Below are 19,583 nucleotides of genomic sequence, written 5' to 3' on the forward strand. Positions count from 1 at the left end.
CCTCGCATACCACTGCTCGACCTCACGGTTGGGTTTTTGTGTGGCTTTTGTGTTCTTTTCGGTCGCGTCACCGCGTGAGCAAGCGAACGAGCTGATCTCGGCCACGGGACGCGGTTGACACACGCGCCGACCACGAGCGCACCGGGCGAATGCCCCGCGTGCAAACGCAGCCGACAGGCGGACTGCGGCCACGGGCGGAAGGATGGGCGGACGAACAAGTGGGAGAGCCGGCGGAGGGTTGTGCAGGTAGACAAGCAATCAGACGAATGAGAGGGTGATCAGGGAGTCCGGTGAGTGGATGGCATGCATAGGTGCCCGATGAGTAGACTCGGAGCTGACTCGGCGGGAGAGTGACCCGGAACAGGTGGGCGGGCGTGTCGTCGTGCCGCACGACACGTACAACAACCACGAGCACATTGGGCAAGTGCCCAGTGCGCAGACACGGTCATTGAACGTGCATCGTGCACGCAAGTAAGCGAGTAGGCAGGTGAGAAGGTGGACGACAGGCCTGCTCGCTCATGTCTCAAACACGAGCAACACCGTACCCACCACGTCCGGCCCACTGGAGATCCCACCAGCGACACCACAAGAACATCACGATGTCATCCAGACCAGTACCGAGTGGTGCGAGACCACCACGCTCAGTAGTCGCTTCGCAGGCGCCAGGCCAAGCACCGAGGTCGAGCAACCGCAAACCGGTGCACCCTAGCGCGCAGTATCAGGTCGAAAATGAATGAAACAGACAACGCGAGCACGTACCGAAGCTGGGCAAATCCGATGTAGGGTCTACAATGCCCTGTCACCCCGTCGCCGCAGTGATCCTCTGGCCGGGGCCAGGTCTATGACGAGACATTGAAGACCTCGACACAGAGGATCCACGATCGTATTCCATTCATAACCTCCGCCCGACTCGGAACGCGAGACGTCCACCAAGCACCGTCGACGATCACTGTGCAAGGTGAGCACCACGACGATCCGGTCAATACAACCACGTACCAAGCCGAGCGAATGCTGATGTAGACTCTACATACAGTACCCTGGTCCCTGTCCCACCGTAAGCCTCGTCCTGGCCTCGACACCTCCCGGCGAGACAATCTCTGTGGCGCGATGTCAGGGTCACGACGAGTCGGACATCGCAAACACGTACTAGGATGAAGCACGGACGCTTCGTTCTACGGCGGCCTTCGAGCCTCGATCGCACCATGACGGCCCCTAGAGACCAGAATCAGGATGGAGACAAAACAGAGAACACGAGCACGTCATCGCGTGACGGCGAGTCGACGCGCGCATCCAGGCCACGACAGGTCCCACCGACACGAACGACCAACACTGTCTGCAAGCACGGCGGACAAGTCTCTCCGACGCATGGAAAGGCAAGTGCAGACGAGGCCCCGCAAGATGTGCAGACAGACAGCACTTCTCGCGCCCGCCCATCCACCCCGCTGGACGTGTCGACGTGTTGTCACTCGACGCACCCCGTTCCGTCAGGACCGTGCTAGACAAGACTATGTCCCTGCTCACTTATCCACTCGCTCGTTCGCTTGTGCACCCTCAGGCTGTTGGTCCACTTGCTCATTTGCTCGTGCGCCCGTTCGCCCTTCCGCCAGCTCGTTCGCCCGTTCGCCCACTTGTGAGTCGCCTGTACCTACATCCTCTCTCTAGACACCCACCCACCTGTCCGCCCACCCGATTAACCGTTCACCCACCCTCTTGACCTGCACGTCTATCGGAGCCTGTAGATCTCGTGAACAGAAGTGTTTGTGCAGTACGTAGTACGGTATTCGCCTCGCAATGTTATGTTATTTCTATGATTGGTTACTATACTGTTTGTTATCTATCGGTGTAATCTACATGAATGGCTGCTCTGCTGAAGGTATGTAATTCGCCGCAGAGGCCGAAAGTTGTTAGACAGTGAGATGAATTAGGCACAAGTTAGGTGGGCTAGACGGGTTAGGACAAGTTAGACACGGTGACGCTTTCCTGATGCGCCTGCTAGTATGCTTCCGCTTCTGTATCATTCCAAAGCCTTCCCGTAGCTTGTCCTTCACCTCGTACAATTCTGTCCTTCCTGCAACATGCTCGTGCGTCTGATTTGCTGTCATATGATTGCAGACCTTCTTGTATGTCTCGACCATGTTCGGTTTCGCATGATTGATGGTACAGTTTGTCATACAGAAGTTGTCGGAGATGTTGACTTGAGATCTCTGGTAAATATCGATGAGCCCAGATTCTTTGAGTAGGTAGTCGAGGGTCCGGTTCGAGAACTCGCCGCCATGGATATGCTATCCCGCATGGTGAGTTCACTATCACTGCTCGTACTCAGTGTCGTGACTTACTTTTGTGTACAGGTTATTGAGCTCTACAACCCAATCAATCGCACGGAACGTATCTGGCAATCCTCGCAGGTTACACAACCAATTGAGACGGATTGCACGACTGTTACAAGAAACATTGTAAGCACTCGGTAGCTAGCATTGATATTTCAAGCACTGTGTGGCTCACATACCGGAGGCGTTCGGGGTATACAAAGTGGACGTCCTTGATGAAGTCACCGAGGTATGTCGCATACTTATTCTTGCCTGTCGCTTTCCAGATATATATCCAAGTTACGAAGCAGGTCTCTAATCGCCCTATGTCTCCGTGGTTCATCGCGTACGTTGTCTCTTCGTAGAGAAGGTAGTCACGCTGGCGAAGCTGACTGTTTTCGAAGACAATGTCACGACAAATCGTGTCTGGATGCCGCTTGAAGCCCGGCTGCGCAACATACCGCATGACCATACACTCCGACATGGTAACAATGTTATCCCAATTGGGTTTCGTTTCTGCCCACTTCTCAAGGGTGTTCGACTCGGGAAGCCTGCAGGAAACCTCGGCACGCCAGATGTCTAATCGATGTGCAACACTGTCATGCTTGATCAAATCATGCACCATACGAAATGGTGGGTTCTTCTTCATCTTTCCTGTGTCCTGAGGCCGGAAGATGCCTGCGTGATGCAACGTACTGCTTGGGTCCATATGTGACCGCTTGTCCTTGAGGTAAGTCCGCCAGATACCATCCGTACAGGCCATCACTCCATGAAAGATGCCAGGGATGATAACGACGAACTGGAGGCGCCGCCACTGTGTCTTTTCGAGTGCGCGTGACCCAAGAACGCTGCGCACACGCTCGAGCGTCGAGAGGTCGCCATGGATAAGGACGACATGGTCATCAAGTCATCAGGAAAAAAGAGAATCCCTATGTTTGCCAATATAGGGGACATAGCTGGTATAGGCTCATCGGAAACCCCTGTTTGTATAGTACAGTATAGTATGCTTACCGAGACTATAGTGCGTGATAGTGCCACCATGATCGACATAGGATAGCATAGTACACGATAGAATGGTAGTAATATAGGTCCATAAGCCAACATACAGTAACATATCCCATCATAGTAAACATCTCGAAGTATAGCACTGATCGTACTGGTCGCTCACAGTTGTCGCCGAGAAGGTGCATGCAAGCAGGCGAATGGGTGGCCGGGCAAGAGTGGCAGGTGCGTGATCAAGCAGGTGAGTAGGTGAGTGGGCGAGGAGGGGTGAGGTGCTACACGGCCTTCCGCCTCGCTGCGATGGCGAACATCCTGTGTACGCCCCACATTATTTAGTGTGTCTAACCCGTTACCAACGGTAAACCCGGAGTGAGATTCGGCCGTCTGGAACGTTGGCCCGGAGGCCGACCGGAGCGAGCAGTCGGTCGATGCAAGCGTTCCGGCCGGTGGCACCGTGGAATGCTGGGAACGTGGCGGCCGACGCTGAACGGATGCCATGGGCGGTGTGGTGGCCAGGATGCATGGGTTTCCCCCACACGTCTGGGTAGGCTCGGCCGTCCATTAACATTGTTCGAATGAGACGCTCCGGCCGGCGAGTGAGCACAACCACTCAAAGCGTGACGGCCTGTCAACCATGAATGCCTACCAGACGTGGTGGCCGGTATCTCAGAATGCCAGTTCCAGTACTGCTGAGACGTTCCGGCCGGCGATTGATGTAACCTGTCGGCCGTACCCGGGGCTCGGTAGGTGGGCTCGGCCCGACGTTTCGACGGTCCGGCCGGCGTTGCATACGGCATGCAGTACCTACCCAGGGCTGGCTGGCTGGGCTCGGCCCGACGTTTCGACGGTCCGGCCGGCGTTGCATACGGCATGCAGTACCTACCCAGGGCTGGCTGGCTGGGCTCGCCCCGACGTTTCGACGTTCCGGCCGGCGATTGATGTAACCTGTCGGCCGTACCCGGGGCTGGCTGGGTGGGCTCGGCCCAACGTTTCGACGTTCCGGCCGGCGATTGATGTAACCTGTCAGCCGTACCCGGGGCTCGGTAGGTGGGCTCGGCCCGACGTTTCGACGGTCCGGCCGGCGTTGCATACGGCCTGCAGTACCTACCCGGGGCTGGCTGGGTGGGCTCGGCCCGACGTTTCGACGTTCCGGCCGGCGATTGATGTAACCTGTCGGCCGTACCCGGGGCTCGGTAGGTGGGCTCGGCCCGACGTTTCGACGGTCCGGCCGGCGTTGCATACGGCCTGCAGTACCTACCCGGGGCTGGCTGGGTGGGCTCGGCCCGACGTTTCGACGGTCCGGCCGGCGTTGCATACGGCCTGCAGCACCTACCCAGGGCTGGCTGGGTGGGCTCGGCCCGACGTATTGACGGATCGGACTGTCACACACCGACCGTTTTACCACTTATATTCAGTGCCCATCCGTGATAGGTATCATGCGGCGAGTTCAGTCTGAGGGACCAGTATAGCATTCAGATCATTCCAACGAGTTACTACACACAATACGACTATGCCCGTTACCCCGACCGACCCCGCGTTTGATAGTATTCCGTCACCCAGTCAACGGCGCGGTGATTCCGATTGTTGGCTGCTTGAAGCGCGGTAAGCGCGTCAATGCGAGCCATGATGATTGCCTTCTCCGCCTGGAGCTCGGCGACTCGTGTCGGTGTGGCACCAGTGAAGGCTGGTCCGGGAACTGAGTATGGATATGTCAGCGAATCAGGTAATCAAGCCCTGGAAAACACGACAGTACAATTTGGCGGCCAGTCCACATCAGGGTGACTGTCTGCCTCCCACAAGTGATTTTCCGGATCGTGACAATCAGTCATTGTCACCGAAAACGTGAAAAACGGGTCTTCTTCCCTGCCAAGCAGCATGGTCTCGTCGTGTACTCGGTACGCTATAAACACGGCGTCATCAGACTTGACACCCGGTGGCCATACAGTCCGGATGCATGCCCGAGTCGACGCCGCTGAGCAGGCGACTATACGAGCTTCGGCTGGAGTCACGCACATGACACTCGGTGCAGTGCCGAGAACCAGGCAGCTTAGAACTGTATCTACAAACAAGACTCACCGTGCTCAGTCCTGTTCAGGACGACCTGCGTAATCTCGGAAGGCTGACGCTAACGATGAGTATATATGAGACAGGATGGCATGAGCACCTACCGAAGCCATGACCTCGTTCCCCTCAAGATGACTCGGATCCGGGGCCCCGCCATGCTCAGCTGCATTGTGGTGCGACACCCGGTCACCTTCAACCGCGGCATTAGCCCCGACGTGGTAGCTTGATCCCTCACCCTGAGACCGGAATCGCTCCGCCAGGCCGACAGGCGGAGCAACTTTGTCCTGACCCACTACGGCTGGGCCAAACGGATCGGGCCGAGGGGCCCTCAATACGCGCGGGCGTGGGCGAGGCTTGGTAGCCACGGGGACAGGGGCCGCGGACTTGCGGTTGGCACTCTCTGCAACATTTTGGCTCGCCTCGTCCACGACCTCCACGTCAGTGTTCTCGCGTGTGCTTCTCCCGGCCGGCTTGGTGTGGCTTACGATAGCAACCTCCGGCTCACGCGTTGCTACCTCGGGATCGCCGGATGCGGCCGGATGTGCTACAAGGGCAGCTGGCGTAACCTGCCCAGCATGGGCCGATGTCCCTGGCATCTTTGTGAACGCGAATACGAAGTTTCGTAAGCGTCGAACAGCCCACGCAGTGTGCACGACATACCTTCGGCATTCTTTTGAAGGGAACACCAAACTTTCCGAGCTTGATCGTGGTCCCGGGAGCCACTTGTGCCCGTTGCTGATTTTCCTACAGGGTGGTACATCGAAGTGATTAGAGCGAGAAACGCAAACATGGGCAGTGGGAGTGTGAACAGTACTTACCTCCCTTGCCGCATTTATGCTGCCAGGACCTGGCAGTGCCTCCGAGATGCCCGCACCAACCTTATCTGCATGCGTGGGGCCCTCTTGTGTGGTGATCAACTGGTGCATCGTCGTGGTCAACACGGGTTATGTGCACACGGAGCGTAGTCTGAGCACTTACCGAAGCTTTGAGACGCTTCACCGGGGCCTCAGATGATTCATCGGCATCGGCAGGATGCGTGTTGCGCCGGACCGATGGAGATCGCTCCTGCGTACTCGACGCTCAGTGTTATGGCGTAGCATTAGGACAAAAAATGCACATACCTTATCTTGCGGGGCATGCGAGCCCTTACGCTTCATCGGCACATTGAAGCCTCCCGGCCGCACCAAGTACTTTCCCACCTTCGCATCCCCGGCACCAACAATTGGAGCCTGCATGCGGACATGGAATAGTGGTGTTAGCAGCCAAATCCTCGTAGGTAGTATTGGCTTACCTGAGGCTGGATAGCCACCCGCTCCTGAGACGCCGGTCGCTTCGCCGCAGCCACATTTGGCTCGCCGGATGCGAGTGGAGTGGTAGAATCTGGCCGGAGAAGTCAGCAATGATGCGGAGATGCGTGCTGAGACCTACCTTGAGCAGACATGAGTGTAGCGCGAGGAAAGGCGAGGAAAGATGATAGAGAACGGATGGGAAGAACGGCGCGACGCGCCATCACAATGTTCATGTTCGGCTAAACGTCCCGCGGCCGGCCGGGTGCACGTGACCGGCCACGTTGGACTTCGCGATCGGTGTGGCTTCGCGTCGCTTGTTTCCTGCTCTCATCAGCTCGCCTGCAAGCTCTCAGCCCGCCCTCTCCCCTCGCTTTCGTAACTCTGCTTCGCATTTGCCCTCCCAAGCCATGTCGACCGACGCCGCCACCGCCACCGCCCCATCGGCCAACAATGACGTGCCTCCGAGTACCGCAATGTCGCCGGAACAAATAGCCGCCTACCTCCAGGACGCAAACAACCGCCTGCTCAAGATGCTCGGAGGGCGCCTGGTGTATGAGGATGAGGAGGAGAAAAAGCTGGAGGAAATAGTGAGTGTTCACGCGATCTCACTATTTCCTGTTTATTGACATCAACTCGGTAGCTCGAAGAGCTGCAGGCACTCCTGGTAAGTGATGCGGGCAGCTCATCAAACTCGCAATGCTTACTGGGTGTATTAGCGCGATGTCATGGAGCAGATCACCCTCTGCGAGTCGGTGGGGGAGCCTCCTCTGGTCCCCTTGCTGCTGCTCTCTGCCATTGTGGAGATCAACGTCGTCGATGCCGTCGGCGTCCCGGTTCGCCTGTCCAACATCAGTCCGGACGATGAGCGCCTGCCGGATTGCGATTGGTACAATCCCGACGCTCCGGCCGGCTTTCATGTTGCACCGGGCCCAACGAATGCAGCACCCGGTCCGTCTCGCCGGGGCCCCGCGGTGCGCTTCCAGGAGCTTGCGGGAGACGGCTCGGATGGAGAAGAGGAGATACCGATGGAGGAGGATCGCATGGAGATCGATGAAGAGGAGCCCAGGCGATCCCGGGACACGGGGAAGAAGACCGGTGGCGAGAGGTCGACTGGAAGCACGGCTGCATCCAAGAAGCGCAAACGCGCAGCGACTCCGCCACGGTCGAAGAAAGGCAAGGATCGTGCCCGCCCCCAGTTTGAAGATTCGACCGACGAGGAGGAGCTCGAAGAGGAGGAGGAGGAGGAGGAGGAGGAGGAAGAGGAAGAAAGGGTCTCGGCGAAGTCAAAGGGCAAGCGTGAGTTGTCCACCGTCTCAATGTGTCCCTGACTGACATAGAGATTGTAGGCAAAGCCGGGCGCAAAGGGATCCTGAAGCTGGACACCCCGGACGCTACGGTGGATGCGAAGAAGGCGAAAGCGGCTAAGAAGGACCGAGCGGCCTTCAGGATGGACTACCGCGCCGAGAAGGAGACCCGGAAGGAGGGGGACAAGGAGCTGCGGGTGAGTATTCCTGATCATATTCTAGTTGTGACGCTCACCTCGTCGGCAGGATCCTCCCTGCATTGCGTGCAAAGGATTCCCCTGCTACATCTCCGTCCCGAAGGTGTCGGCATTCCGGAAAGACGGCAAGCCGAAGAAAAGAAAGCAGGCCGCGTGCGACTTCTGCCACGTAAAGAAGACGAAGTGCGAGGACATCGACACCGAGGGGACGTTCAAGCCGCAGAAGTCTGGGCGGGGGAAGACGTCCAAGAAGTCGTCAGCGGGCAGCTCCCGCGCGAGCAGCGTGGTCTCCGACCGCTCCCAGAGTGTTGCCGACGGGCCCCCGACGACAAACGGCAAGTCGGGCACCGAAAGCGACGAGGGCTCGGTCGCAACGACGGCGTCTCGGCGAAGCACGAGGCGCAGTAATACGCCGTCGCGCCGCCCGACACCCGTCACCAAACCACCCCGAAGCGGAAGGGTAGTGCGCCCCCCTCGAAGGGGAAAGGTAAAGCAGATCGTGGCGAGGGATCGTCGAAGGCAGCGGCCGGCAAAGAGCCCCCGCGAAAGCGGGCGAAGACTGCGTTGGACCCACCGGCCGATCCCACGGACATCAGTAAGTGTTGTGTGCACTGGTGAGAATGCATCTCGCTCACGTAGTAGGGCGCATGTATCCAGTGGTCCCCGGCGGCGACGGTGGCTCGCTCGGCGCACCCGTTGTGGTGTTGCAACGCCAGGCCGAGCTGGGAGAGAGGACCGAGCTCCGTATCCTGGAGCTCGAGAACAATGTCGCGCAGCTGAACGAACGCGTGGCTGCCCTAGAGGCAATGAACAGCACGCTGCTGGAGAATCAGCGGCTCCTCGGTGAGTGGTGCAATGACACTGGCATGCTCCGGCTAACATTCCGGTCAGGCTATGCATTGACCGGCGACGCTCACCGGGACGAGTACATGGACATCCTCCGCAAGGCGCTGCAGGTCGATGAAGAAGAAGCGGGGCCGCAAATGAACGCGGGCCCCATGTCCCGGTCACCAACACCCATCCCGGCGCCGGTTCTTCTTCAAGAGGCACCCACCTCCCCAAGGCCTCCGGTTGAGGATGGGGCCACGGCAACGCACCGGTCGTCTCCCCCTGCGCCCACCGAGGTACGTCATTTCTCATACGTCTCTACTATTGCTCGACTGCAGCCTGACATTCTTATGCGACAGGTGCCGGCGACGGCCGCCTCTGCATCTCCCGGCCCCGGCCCATCCACCCACGAAGCCCCGGTGCCCGTGATGGCCACGTCCGCAGCTCCCGGCCCCGGCCCATTGACTCAGGACGCCCCGGTGCCCCCACCACTGCCCCCTCGTCTCCTGTGGGCAAGCCGCGAATTCGGTACGGGCGCCGGCGGACTTGGGGCATTCGTCCCAAGGCCAATGTTCAGCCAGGTCCCCCAGCTCCTCGCCGCCGCGGCTAATGCACCCGGGAGCGTGCCGGCTGCTCTCCCGGTTGTGGCTCCCGAGCCGTCGGACACCACAGCAGCTCCAGTGACGCCGGCCAGCGAGGTGACACGTCCTGAGCTCACCGAGCCACAGGCCGAGTCCCCCGTCGGTCCATCGGAGACGAACTCAGATGGAAGGGCCCCGTCGCAGCCCACCGTCCCCGAGATGGAGTCACCCCCGCCGAGCACGTCATTTGCTCTCGCAACGACTTCCGGCGAAATCACGGTGGTGCCACCTCCCCCTGCGGTGACCCCCCCACCTCTCCCCCCCACTTCACCGGAGAGCGTGGATGCTGGCTCGCCACATGGGGGCCCTGGGCCGCAAAAAGAGGGTCAGTCGCAGGAGATGGGGAATGGCGACGTCACTGAGGGAGAGGGCCCGGGGTTGTGACATGGGCCGGGGGTACGGCATTGAGATGGTGGGCGACGGACTTGTATCGTATCAATGTACAATAGCGCGGAATCCATGTACACTATGTATTGGTTGACCACCAGCCTCTGAGTTGTCAACTGGGATATCCCGGAGGAGATAGTGATATTTCCGGCCCGAGCCCACTCCCGATATCTCGGCCCGGGACTCTAAGCATTCCACCGGCACCGAGCATCACAGGAAATTCTCGGCGGGGGATTCGCACACCCCATCATGTTAGATTCCCTAAGCCCTCCGCCACGCCAACGTCTCGCCCCGAGCACACGCCCAAATCGCGGCCCGAGACTTGTCCCGAAACCTCGGCCCGGGGAGTTGGTCAAGTCTCGGCCCGGGGATTTGGTCAAGTCTCGGCCCGGGGGTTTGGTAAAGTCTCGGGGCCGGGAGTTTCGTAAAGTCTCGGGGCCGGCAGTTTCGTAAAGTCTCGGCCCGGGAGTTTCGTAGGGTCTCGGCCCGGGATGGTCTTCCCAAATCGGGCCCGCCATGTCATTACACAGTGGGCAACTGTACAGAGGCAATGCTATCGGGATACCACACAGGCATTCAATCCAGCAGTATGGGACTGACATTGATTCGGCGACATAATGTAAACTACGATAACTCATATGTGAGGGGAACACGGACAGCTAACGCCGGCGGGTTGACCTTCGCGTCGCCGTCGTGGTCTTGCTTTGAGACTTAACCTTGGCCGGCGACGCAGACTTCTTCGTGTTTGACGTCCGGGCTGACGATTGACCATTGGCAGGCGATTCAGATGGGTTTGGCTTCGACCGTTTGATCCGGGCGCCGATCGCTGACGACTTCTCGGGGACATCTCCAGCTTTCCGCTTCTTCTGCATCCTATGTGCCATGTCTTCCCACAGTTTGCCTATCGTCTCGCAGTGTTCGCCGAGCTCCTCGACGAAGCTCCAACCAAGTTGTGATCCGTGCACGTACTGTGGGATCTCGTCTTCCTCGTCGCTCCGGTGATCGATCTTCCTCTCGATGTCCTTCACAACCATGGCAATCGCCAAGGTGACCATAAGTCCGTTTTCTCGACTCATCGGGGTGTCCGCAAGACTGGTACCTATCCTTGTGAGCCACGCACGGAAACGTGCTAGGACGTCCTTGTCATTGTGAATGTCCGGCGTGCATCTGGCCCGGCGGTAGTTCCAACTTGCCCAGTCCCACTTAGTCTTGGACTGCCATGCGCCGGTCTCGGACTAGATGTGGTTCGTCAGAACATCAGTGGCGAGCACGTCAAGGTGGAGCTCACTAGGTAGGGCAGTTTGTTGACCAGGTTTTGCACCCCGTCATCGGCTGTGAGCTCCCGGAGCCACTGGCGCCGTTCCTCCCAACTCTTCCCAGCGGTGGCCGGGCTCTCCTCATGCGGCTGTGGTCCAGGACGACCGGTGCGGACGGCCGGCGCGTCTTTGGCCTTCTTCGGCTTCACTGTAAAGTGGACGGGAATAAGAATTCACCCAAGCCGAAGCAGGTTTATACTCACCCGGAGTTGGTAGGATGATCACCTCATCGTCGTCCCCGGCATTGGATTCCACCGGAGCCCTTTTCTTTCCGCTGGGGCCCGCCTCCGCTTTGGAGGTGAGCGACGGTTTTCGGGCCTTCTGCTCTGCTTTCCCTTTGGTCCCACCGTCGCCGGGTACGGGCTTTTCAGCCTTCTTGGGGACCGGGCCCTCCGGGACAACCTCGGGCCGAGGACTGCTGGGATTCGCGGCCTTCTTCTTGGGCCGGGGTTTGCTCGGTGGGGCCTTGGATATGACCACCGCCTTTTCCCCACCGTCCGGAGCTGTCATTGCGGGCGCTGCAATCCCCTTCGGTGGGCCCGATTTCCCTGCCGGCACCGGGTTGTCGTCACGGGATACTTCCCGAGTGGGCCGGGCCTTCGAGGGTGCAGCACCTCGATTGGCAGCCTTGCCCTTGTCCTTACGGGGTGGGGGAGGTGCTTCATCGTCCGTCAACTCGGGCGACTGCGCCTTCTTCTTTCCCTTGTCTTTCCGCTTCGGCGACGGTTTCGCTGGCTGCTCCTCCTCATCGGTACTCAAGTCGGCTTTGAAGAGGTCACTGAAAGTCTCCTCCGCTTCGCTCTCCTCTGCGAACGCCTCATCGCTAGCAATATTGCCGGCAGGTTCTTGCCGGCGCGCGCGAGACGGTCCGGGCGTGGCTTGCCTACGCTGTGGCTTAGGTCGCCTCGCCGAAGGTTTAGGCTTTACTGGCTCCGGGACGACGATCTCCAGCTTGGAATTCTTCCAGGCCCTGAACCGCAGCACCGGACCCTGCGGATGGTCGTCTTGCCTCTCCCGCCAATGAGTGAGGATTGCGTCGAGGTCCCCGGTGCGCATCTTATTCGGGTCGCTCAGCACGGTGCCGGCGGGGAGGTACTCAGGGTCGATGAACGAATCCGAGTTCTGACAGTGATTGCCACGGCACTTTGACTGTTGATCGTCCGGTGAAATTAACTGTTGATAATATGTCAACAATGGAATGCGTATCAATCCCGGACACGCGTACCATACGTCTTCCGAATGAACGTCGCCAAAAACATACGCTTCAATTTCGTCTTTTTGAAACAGTCGTGGTCCGCCGGCGGCATGAGCGGATACCCGTCCTCGTCCTCCTCCCAGTCCATGTTTTCGATGACCGATGCCGGTCTGTGGTCTCCTTCCTCTTCGAATCCATTCCCATCTGTTTGCTCCGGATTTAGGTCTCGCTCGCGCCGCCGAAAGCTCTCACATACCGAACACGGTCTTGATGTATGCCTTCCACATGTCATACAGCAGGCCGGTTTTCCACTCGGCATGGGTGGCAGTAAACTTCGGTACCTTCGGGGAATCTTCTTCAAGTATCATCTCATCGTTGAAGTCAAACCTGACAATGTATTCAACGATTCGAAGCCTAGCACTACGGTGGGCACACGTACTCTAACACACCGTTTTTCCCATCCGCCATCGGGATCCCGACGAGGAGAAAGCACCTTGCCCCGCATTTCCTCCACATGATCTTCATGAAGTCCCGGATCATGGTGGTGCCGTATTTCTCGAGCTGCTTCCGTTGAAGGTCGGCCGGCCATACCTGGGTGTTCCAATCCTTGGCGACCTGCATGTAGTCGGCCTGGTCCTCCGGCGAGAGATTGTCGCAGAGCTCCTTCAAGGCGGTTTGGTAGATGGCCGGGATCTGGCGGCTCGGCATCGGCTTGCCTTCCTTGTCCTCCCTCTCATCCCCCTCCTCCTCCTCCTCCTCGTCGTCATCCAACCCATCCTTCCCCCTCTCCCGGGCAATCCTCGCCATGATCTCCCCCAGCTCATCCTCCCGGTCGCGGGCCGCGACCGTCCTCCACGTTATGTCCTTGCCGAGCTTAAACATCTCCTTCTTGACCTGCTCCTTCGACCCCCGTCGGTTAGAGTACCACTTATCGACGCGCTGCCGGAGATGAGCCACCAATGTTCTATCATTGTCGTCGAATGCATACCTTTCGCAACTGAGCATCAAACTTGATTTTCTTCCGCTCTTCCAGCCGTTGAATGCTGTTCTCCACGAGCTCCTGACGTCGCTGTGGATCCTCGGAAGCCTGTTGATAATCCTCCAGGTTGCTGTTCAGGATCACTAGGTCCGGTTCTTACCAGGTGACCTTTGCCATTGCGAGTTGCCTGGTGAAGCGAGAATGCTAGGTGAGCAAGGTGTGATTTGTCGACGAAGATGGTGATGGCATGAGTTCGGTAGCCTCGGGGTGACAGATTCGGTGACACCCCAAGCCTTGTTCGCCACAACCTTTCCATTCTGAGCTTAGATAACAGGCTGTACTCGGGCTTACACAAATTCTACCTGGAACCATAACACAACATTCGTTTCATTGTTTACTTATCACCATAACTCTGATGTGCTGGCACGCCGGCCGGCCAGAATGGGACGGTTCCGGCCGGAGCATCACGGGCGAACCCACATTGATTCCACCGAGTCACCAAGGTGTGAATTGTTAGCTCTCCAGTTCCGTGGTACTCGGCGTATCGCAGATCCCGCTCGCCGCCGGGTCCGGTCACTGACTCCGGTTACCAGGTTAAGACAAGACCCATCACCGGCCGTCCCGACCGGAAGCCAAGGCGGCTGAAACTGATCTGGCTCCAACATAGCATCCAGCAAATGCTTCTGGCACCTCGTCTGACTGGATGAAACTCACTGCGCCGGACACGTGACCGGGCGGGCGGGCCGGACCGTTGTGATCGACATCTTGCCGGCCGCATCATTATATACGCAACTGACTAATGTCCGGCCGGGCCATTATGCGCCCCGTTCTCATGCGAACCATCATGGAATCCTAAATGCTGTCTGATTTAGGACGAACTGCAACACTTAGCGACTCCACGTCGGTGACCCGGCCCCGGCCCAGAACACGGGCGGCCGGCCCGCTGCATACTGCGCACTAGTGGCAATCGCAATGGTTGCAGGAGTTTTGACGTGAGCAATGGCAATACAGAGCTGAACTCTGCCCTTATCAAACTGCTGAGCTGTTGATTGCTCTGGTAACACCATGGGTCGACTGCGGCCAACGGCAACCTCTCCTGCAGTGGTAGAACTCACACTGACGAAAAGAAGGACTGCAAGGGGAGTGAGGTCACGGCTTGTCGAGGTGCAGAATAGCGGGTTGCAGACTCCGCCGGCTACACCCCATCGAACCGCTCGGTCGACAACAAGACAGTCCAGCTGGACGCCACCAACCGATGATGTTGCCAACACGACTTTCTGCGAGTTCCCCACAGTTCGACAGAGTGCCCCGCAGGTATACCAAGTGCCCATGTTGTATCGTAGACAGAGCCTCACCAATTCAATCAGACACAACCTGAGATGCTTAGAGAGTGGATTCCCCTCCAGCACAACTACCTCCGATCGTTGTACGCCCACTACAACCTCCCGCGCTCAGTGCCGAGGGGAGCTATATGTGCTCGAGCTGCAACAGTGGCGGCGGGGTATGGAAGTGCATGTCGTGCATTGGTTATCCAATCTTCTGCCCGACCTGCTGTCTCGCCGAGCACCGCGAACACCATTCCACCGGGTTGAGCAGTGGAACCTCGGAGGATACTGGGAGCCCTCATGGCTCCGTCAAGTGGAGTTTCAATCACTCTCGGCCACCGGGGAAGAGAATGCCCCCAGCCGGCGGTTGTCGTGGAGGATGACGAGGAAGTGGAGATGGACCGGGCGACCGATCGCGCGGCCGATGATGATGGCGACGTGCCAGCGGACCCTCTTCACCACGCCGACTCACCTCCGCGACCCCCGCCCGCAATGATGACTATTGTTGACACCACCGGGGTGCATTTCCTCCCGGTGACGTGGTGCGGCTGTCCCGACGCCGGTGACCACACATCGCAGCTTCTCGATGCCGGGTTGTATCCGGCGAGCCAGCGCAAGGCTCGTACGTGCTTCACCTTTGGGGCACTTGACGGTTTCCTGCTGGACAATCTGGAGTGTAAGACTACCGCCATGAATTACTACGCACGGATTCGACGGGCCACCAATCCGGCTTTTCCCCATGAAGTACCGGTGAGTGAGTGTCCAGAATACCAGCAAAGGCACATGATTGAAATGGAGGTAGGATCGATACCTTGAGCTGCTTAGAGTGAGCCGCGAATGGGCGTTGCTCCAGGCGAAGAAACAGTTTGGATACGGGCCACAGTGGCGAGAGGCCCCGGGCAACGGAGACCTTGCTCACTTTTGCCCGGCATGTCCGCAGCCCGGAGTGAACATACCCGAGGACTGGGAGGTGGATGATAGGAAGTAAGTAGTTACTCTGTTCGCCGGTATACGCCAGCTGAACTGTTCTGGAGGTACCTATATGCCCGAGGATATGTCATGGATGGGAACTTCCACGCCGAGCAAATGAAAATGCGCAAGCCCGAGAACGACGTACCGTTGATGCCGGGGAAAATGTTCATGGTTCATCCCGGCCCATACGAGGAGCACCTGAGAGTAGCGAAGGACGTGAAGATGGTGAGGGTGTATCCAGCCGGCATACGAACGTGTGGCTAACACGTCCACAGCACTCAAGCTGCAACGACCACAAGGCGGTCTCCCAGGCCAACGCCGACCGGCATAAGCTCGCTGTCACCGGGATCGGCGCAACATCTTGTTTGAGGCACGGGTGCTTCCTTCCGCACTCGGTAGTGAACTATCAGAAGGGCGAACGTCAGACATCAGGAAAAACCTAAGTGGCTTAAAGTGCCTTTTTGAGAAACAAGGTGTTCCAAAAAGTCTTATGGCCCTTATCATGCACCAAAAGCAGTGTAAGCCAAAAATGACTATGCAAGATCTTGCTCACATCGCTGAAGACCTGTAAGTATCGTTACTTGTACCTTAGATCATGTCAATAAAGCCCTCTGAAGCCTGAAAAGCTGCACATGCCATCACTACAGTTCAAATGTGACTTGTGACCCCAAAAATGATGTCTAGTAAGTGCCACATCAGACCTTTGGTGACTTTTGTCAGCATGTCAGATGTTTTAGTTTCATTGTTACGATTTTCATTTTAGTTAGGCAGGACATGCTGCACTTGTTCGAATCACATCCAAATGGATCCATTATAAACTTGTAGAATACATGTGGGACAATATGCATTATTGTACATGGAAGTTGTTAACAGTCGTTTACATTCTGCAGTACTGCCCATGAAGACAACTCGACGCGGGCGACCAGGGGGTGCGCTCCGCACCCCCGACGCTCGGGGGTGCGCTCGACGTTCGGGACGCTCGACGCGGTGGCGTGCTCGACGCCCGACTGCGTGGAGTGCCGTTGAATTGGGGCCCTCGCTCGGGGGTGCGCTCGACGCTCGGGGGTGCGCTCGACGCTCGGGGGTGCGCTCGACGCTCGGGACGCTCGACGCGGTGGCGTGCTCGACGCCCGACTGCGTGGAGTGCCGTTGAATTGGGGCCCTCGCTCGGGGGTGCGCTCGACGCTCGGGGGTGCGCTCGACGCTCGGGGGTGCGCTCGACGCTCGGGACGCTCGACGCGGTGGCGTGCTCGACGCCCGACTGCGTGGAGTGCCGTTGAATTGGGGCCCTGCCAATCACGCAGGTTGGGACACTGGTCCGGGAGTGCCGTGACTTTCTGCACAGGTTTTCAAACCGTAGCAGTACAGCTATGCTTTGGTTGGGCGAGTGCGAGATTTGGCAGGCAATCGAGAGCGAACAGGCGGGACAGGCGGCGAGAGCGGAGCGAGAAGGTGCGGAGCGAGAAGGTGCGGAGCGAGAAGGTGCGGAGCGAGAAGGTGCACATATTGATCATTGTTCAATCGACAGCCGTCGGAATACATTGTGTGCAGCTAGATCGATGAGGTACGTCAGCTTACATCTGCATCCGTAAATTCATAAGACCTTAACCTGTAGCTCAAGTGCTTGACAGCTTGTTGGAACTGTCGCTCTGGCAGCCAAGACGCGTCTCTTCTCGGTCCAGAGGGCGTTTTCTTGCCGGTCTCTTGATGCAGAGAAACGTTGGTTTCGCTCATGCCGGATGTCGTATGACGTTGTGATCACTGCAAAACAATGGGCCGCGGAAATTGGCAGATTACTAGACGTAGGATCCGTTTCGCAGGTGTCTAGTTCGCGAAGTGGCGAGAGTGGCGAGAGTGGCGAGAGTGGCGAGAGTGGCGTCAAGGGCGATAACTCTCTTGGATCGCAGACCTGACAAGCTTCTTGAGAGACAGGAGCACTGGGTTCACTTGGACACCGGGATTCAGGAGGGATCTCCACGGTACACGAGGACCAGCAAATGGTGTCACGAGAAAGGAGGGCGAAGGAGCTAAATACTTGACTGCTCAGCGCACATTGTTTGACAGGCACCAACCCTACGTACTTGGATGAGACAACTTTGAAGAACGTGTCAGAGCTGTCAAGATCTCCGCAAAGCGATTGTGTTGAGAGTCCTTGCGATGCAACGTTGTCCAGACCAAACAAGTCCAATAGGCGTAACGGACAATTGGCCCTCAGCAGAGACACCACAGGTATGAGCGTATCTCGAACAGCTCGTCCTGCCGGTGTATCTGTTTCATATGTTAAGTACTGCTATGTCCAGGAAAACAAAACACGTGCTCACTCGGATTCGGTCTTCGCATAATGTTGGCAATCTCTTCACTGATCGTACCTTCGGCTTCAGCTAGTCGAACACGAAGCCCCTTGAAGGCAATCACGAGGAGAGCATAGACAGTTCCTGCGGAATATGTGAGACGTTGTATACATTCAGGGCGAGCGTTCTTACCTCCTTCAGCTATCTTCGCAAACCTTGTACCCAAGGTATACCACGATTGCAGTGCGCGTTTGGAGGGTGCATTCTCTAGGTGCGATATGTGGTCCCTCCAAATCTTTGCAACATTGACAGCGCTCGGCTTAGAAATACTAGACGTTCCTTGTCAGAAAGCAATTAGTCGACAGTAATATATATATCTCACCGTATGAATTTATACACTAGTTGTATAAGCAGTATCATGCAGCTGAAGTCGTGTGCTGCCCCTTTGCGTTCGAGAGCAGCGCAGCGTTGCACTAAACCGACCAGAGTTCCAGACGTTGGAAGACATCGTTCCGAGGCGGACATAGCACCCTCGACATTACCTAGCGAGACGACTGAGTGAGAAGTCGCCAACACCTGATCCCTGTTAAGACAGGTGGTGAGGTTGGCTATGAAGTTTGTAGTTGCCGGTCTAGCTCCTTGGAGTCGTGGTTCAGCCCTGGTCTCCCACTCTGACCTTGGCTCAGCACAGATGAAATCTATGCCGCCTCTGGGGCACGGTGGTAGCATATACGCCGCTACCGACCTATCATTGGACACGGTTCCACGTCCTCGCCGGTCCGGACGAGGGTAAGGTGTGTGCTTGGAGGCACGTCGCTGCTCACGGCGTCTCGGTCCCAAGCTCTCTAAGAAAGCAGCATATCAGACAAGAGCATCGTAGTCTAATCACAACACACCTATGGGATTATCTGACATGGCTTCATGATCTTGATCACCAGTTGAAGACAAGGAGACGTGCACCTCTGAAGAGAATATGAGCATGTCAAGAAATTGAGATAGGCCACTCACCCTCAGTGACGTCGACATCTGCGACTATTTGCCTTTCTGCCGCGACTATTTGCCTTTCTGTCGCAGTATGTGCAACACTTTCTGCAAGTGCAGATGCTGCATTGTCTTCATTCGGACGGTCTTCCGATCTTGGAGACCCGAGTTGATCGTACACACCTCGTAAACGATCGCGTAAGGCCAACAGAGTAACACTAAGTCTCGGAGCTCCGACAAGGAGTTCCAGAACTTCTTCGGCCTCGGTCTCAGTGAGCTGCATCTTGCGTTGCAATGAAGGAGTTGAGATTGAGTCAGTGGGACGTACTAACGAGGATCCTGGCAAGGTCGAGGGCAAATAGCCACAAGCAATGCATTCATCTTCTGGTGCAGCTACGCGCCTTGGAGTCCAATAACCCATTGACAATGTGACATAGTGTGTATTCCGATAGTGCGTAATGTTACAAGCGTACAACAGACATCACAGTACTACATGACGAGCCGAC

General features: G+C 57.4%; 3 protein-coding genes across 3 annotated transcripts; 1 reads left to right on the forward strand and 2 right to left on the reverse strand.

The window, feature by feature from the left end:
- Window positions 1-1,904: 1,904 nt before the first annotated feature.
- On the reverse strand, window positions 1,905-3,213 carry B0H18DRAFT_892881 (uncharacterized protein; the record flags this gene model as incomplete). The annotated part of the gene is made up of 3 exons (XM_048041359.1): window positions 1,905-2,282; window positions 2,337-2,436; window positions 2,507-3,213. Coding segments are annotated over 3 exons (1,185 nt in total), but the record flags the coding sequence as incomplete, so codon positions are not given.
- Window positions 3,214-15,325: 12,112 nt separating this feature from the next.
- On the forward strand, window positions 15,326-16,248 carry B0H18DRAFT_892889 (uncharacterized protein; the record flags this gene model as incomplete). Its single annotated transcript, XM_048041360.1, has 4 exons — window positions 15,326-15,583; window positions 15,636-15,817; window positions 15,868-16,038; window positions 16,089-16,248. 4 exons carry the CDS (start codon window positions 15,326-15,328, stop codon window positions 16,246-16,248), a joined length of 771 nt encoding a protein of 256 aa, XP_047884947.1.
- A 1,646-nt stretch (window positions 16,249-17,894) lies between these two features.
- On the reverse strand, window positions 17,895-18,262 carry B0H18DRAFT_835654 (uncharacterized protein; the record flags this gene model as incomplete). The annotated part of the gene is made up of 2 exons (XM_048039440.1): window positions 17,895-18,073; window positions 18,127-18,262. Coding segments are annotated over 2 exons (315 nt in total), but the record flags the coding sequence as incomplete, so codon positions are not given.
- Between the last annotated feature and the right edge of the window lie 1,321 nt (window positions 18,263-19,583).

Source organism: Fomitopsis serialis (genome assembly GCF_022376445.1).
Source record: "Fomitopsis serialis strain Sig1Antser10 chromosome Unknown B0H18scaffold_336, whole genome shotgun sequence".
Lineage (NCBI taxonomy): Eukaryota > Fungi > Basidiomycota > Agaricomycetes > Polyporales > Fomitopsidaceae > Fomitopsis > Fomitopsis serialis.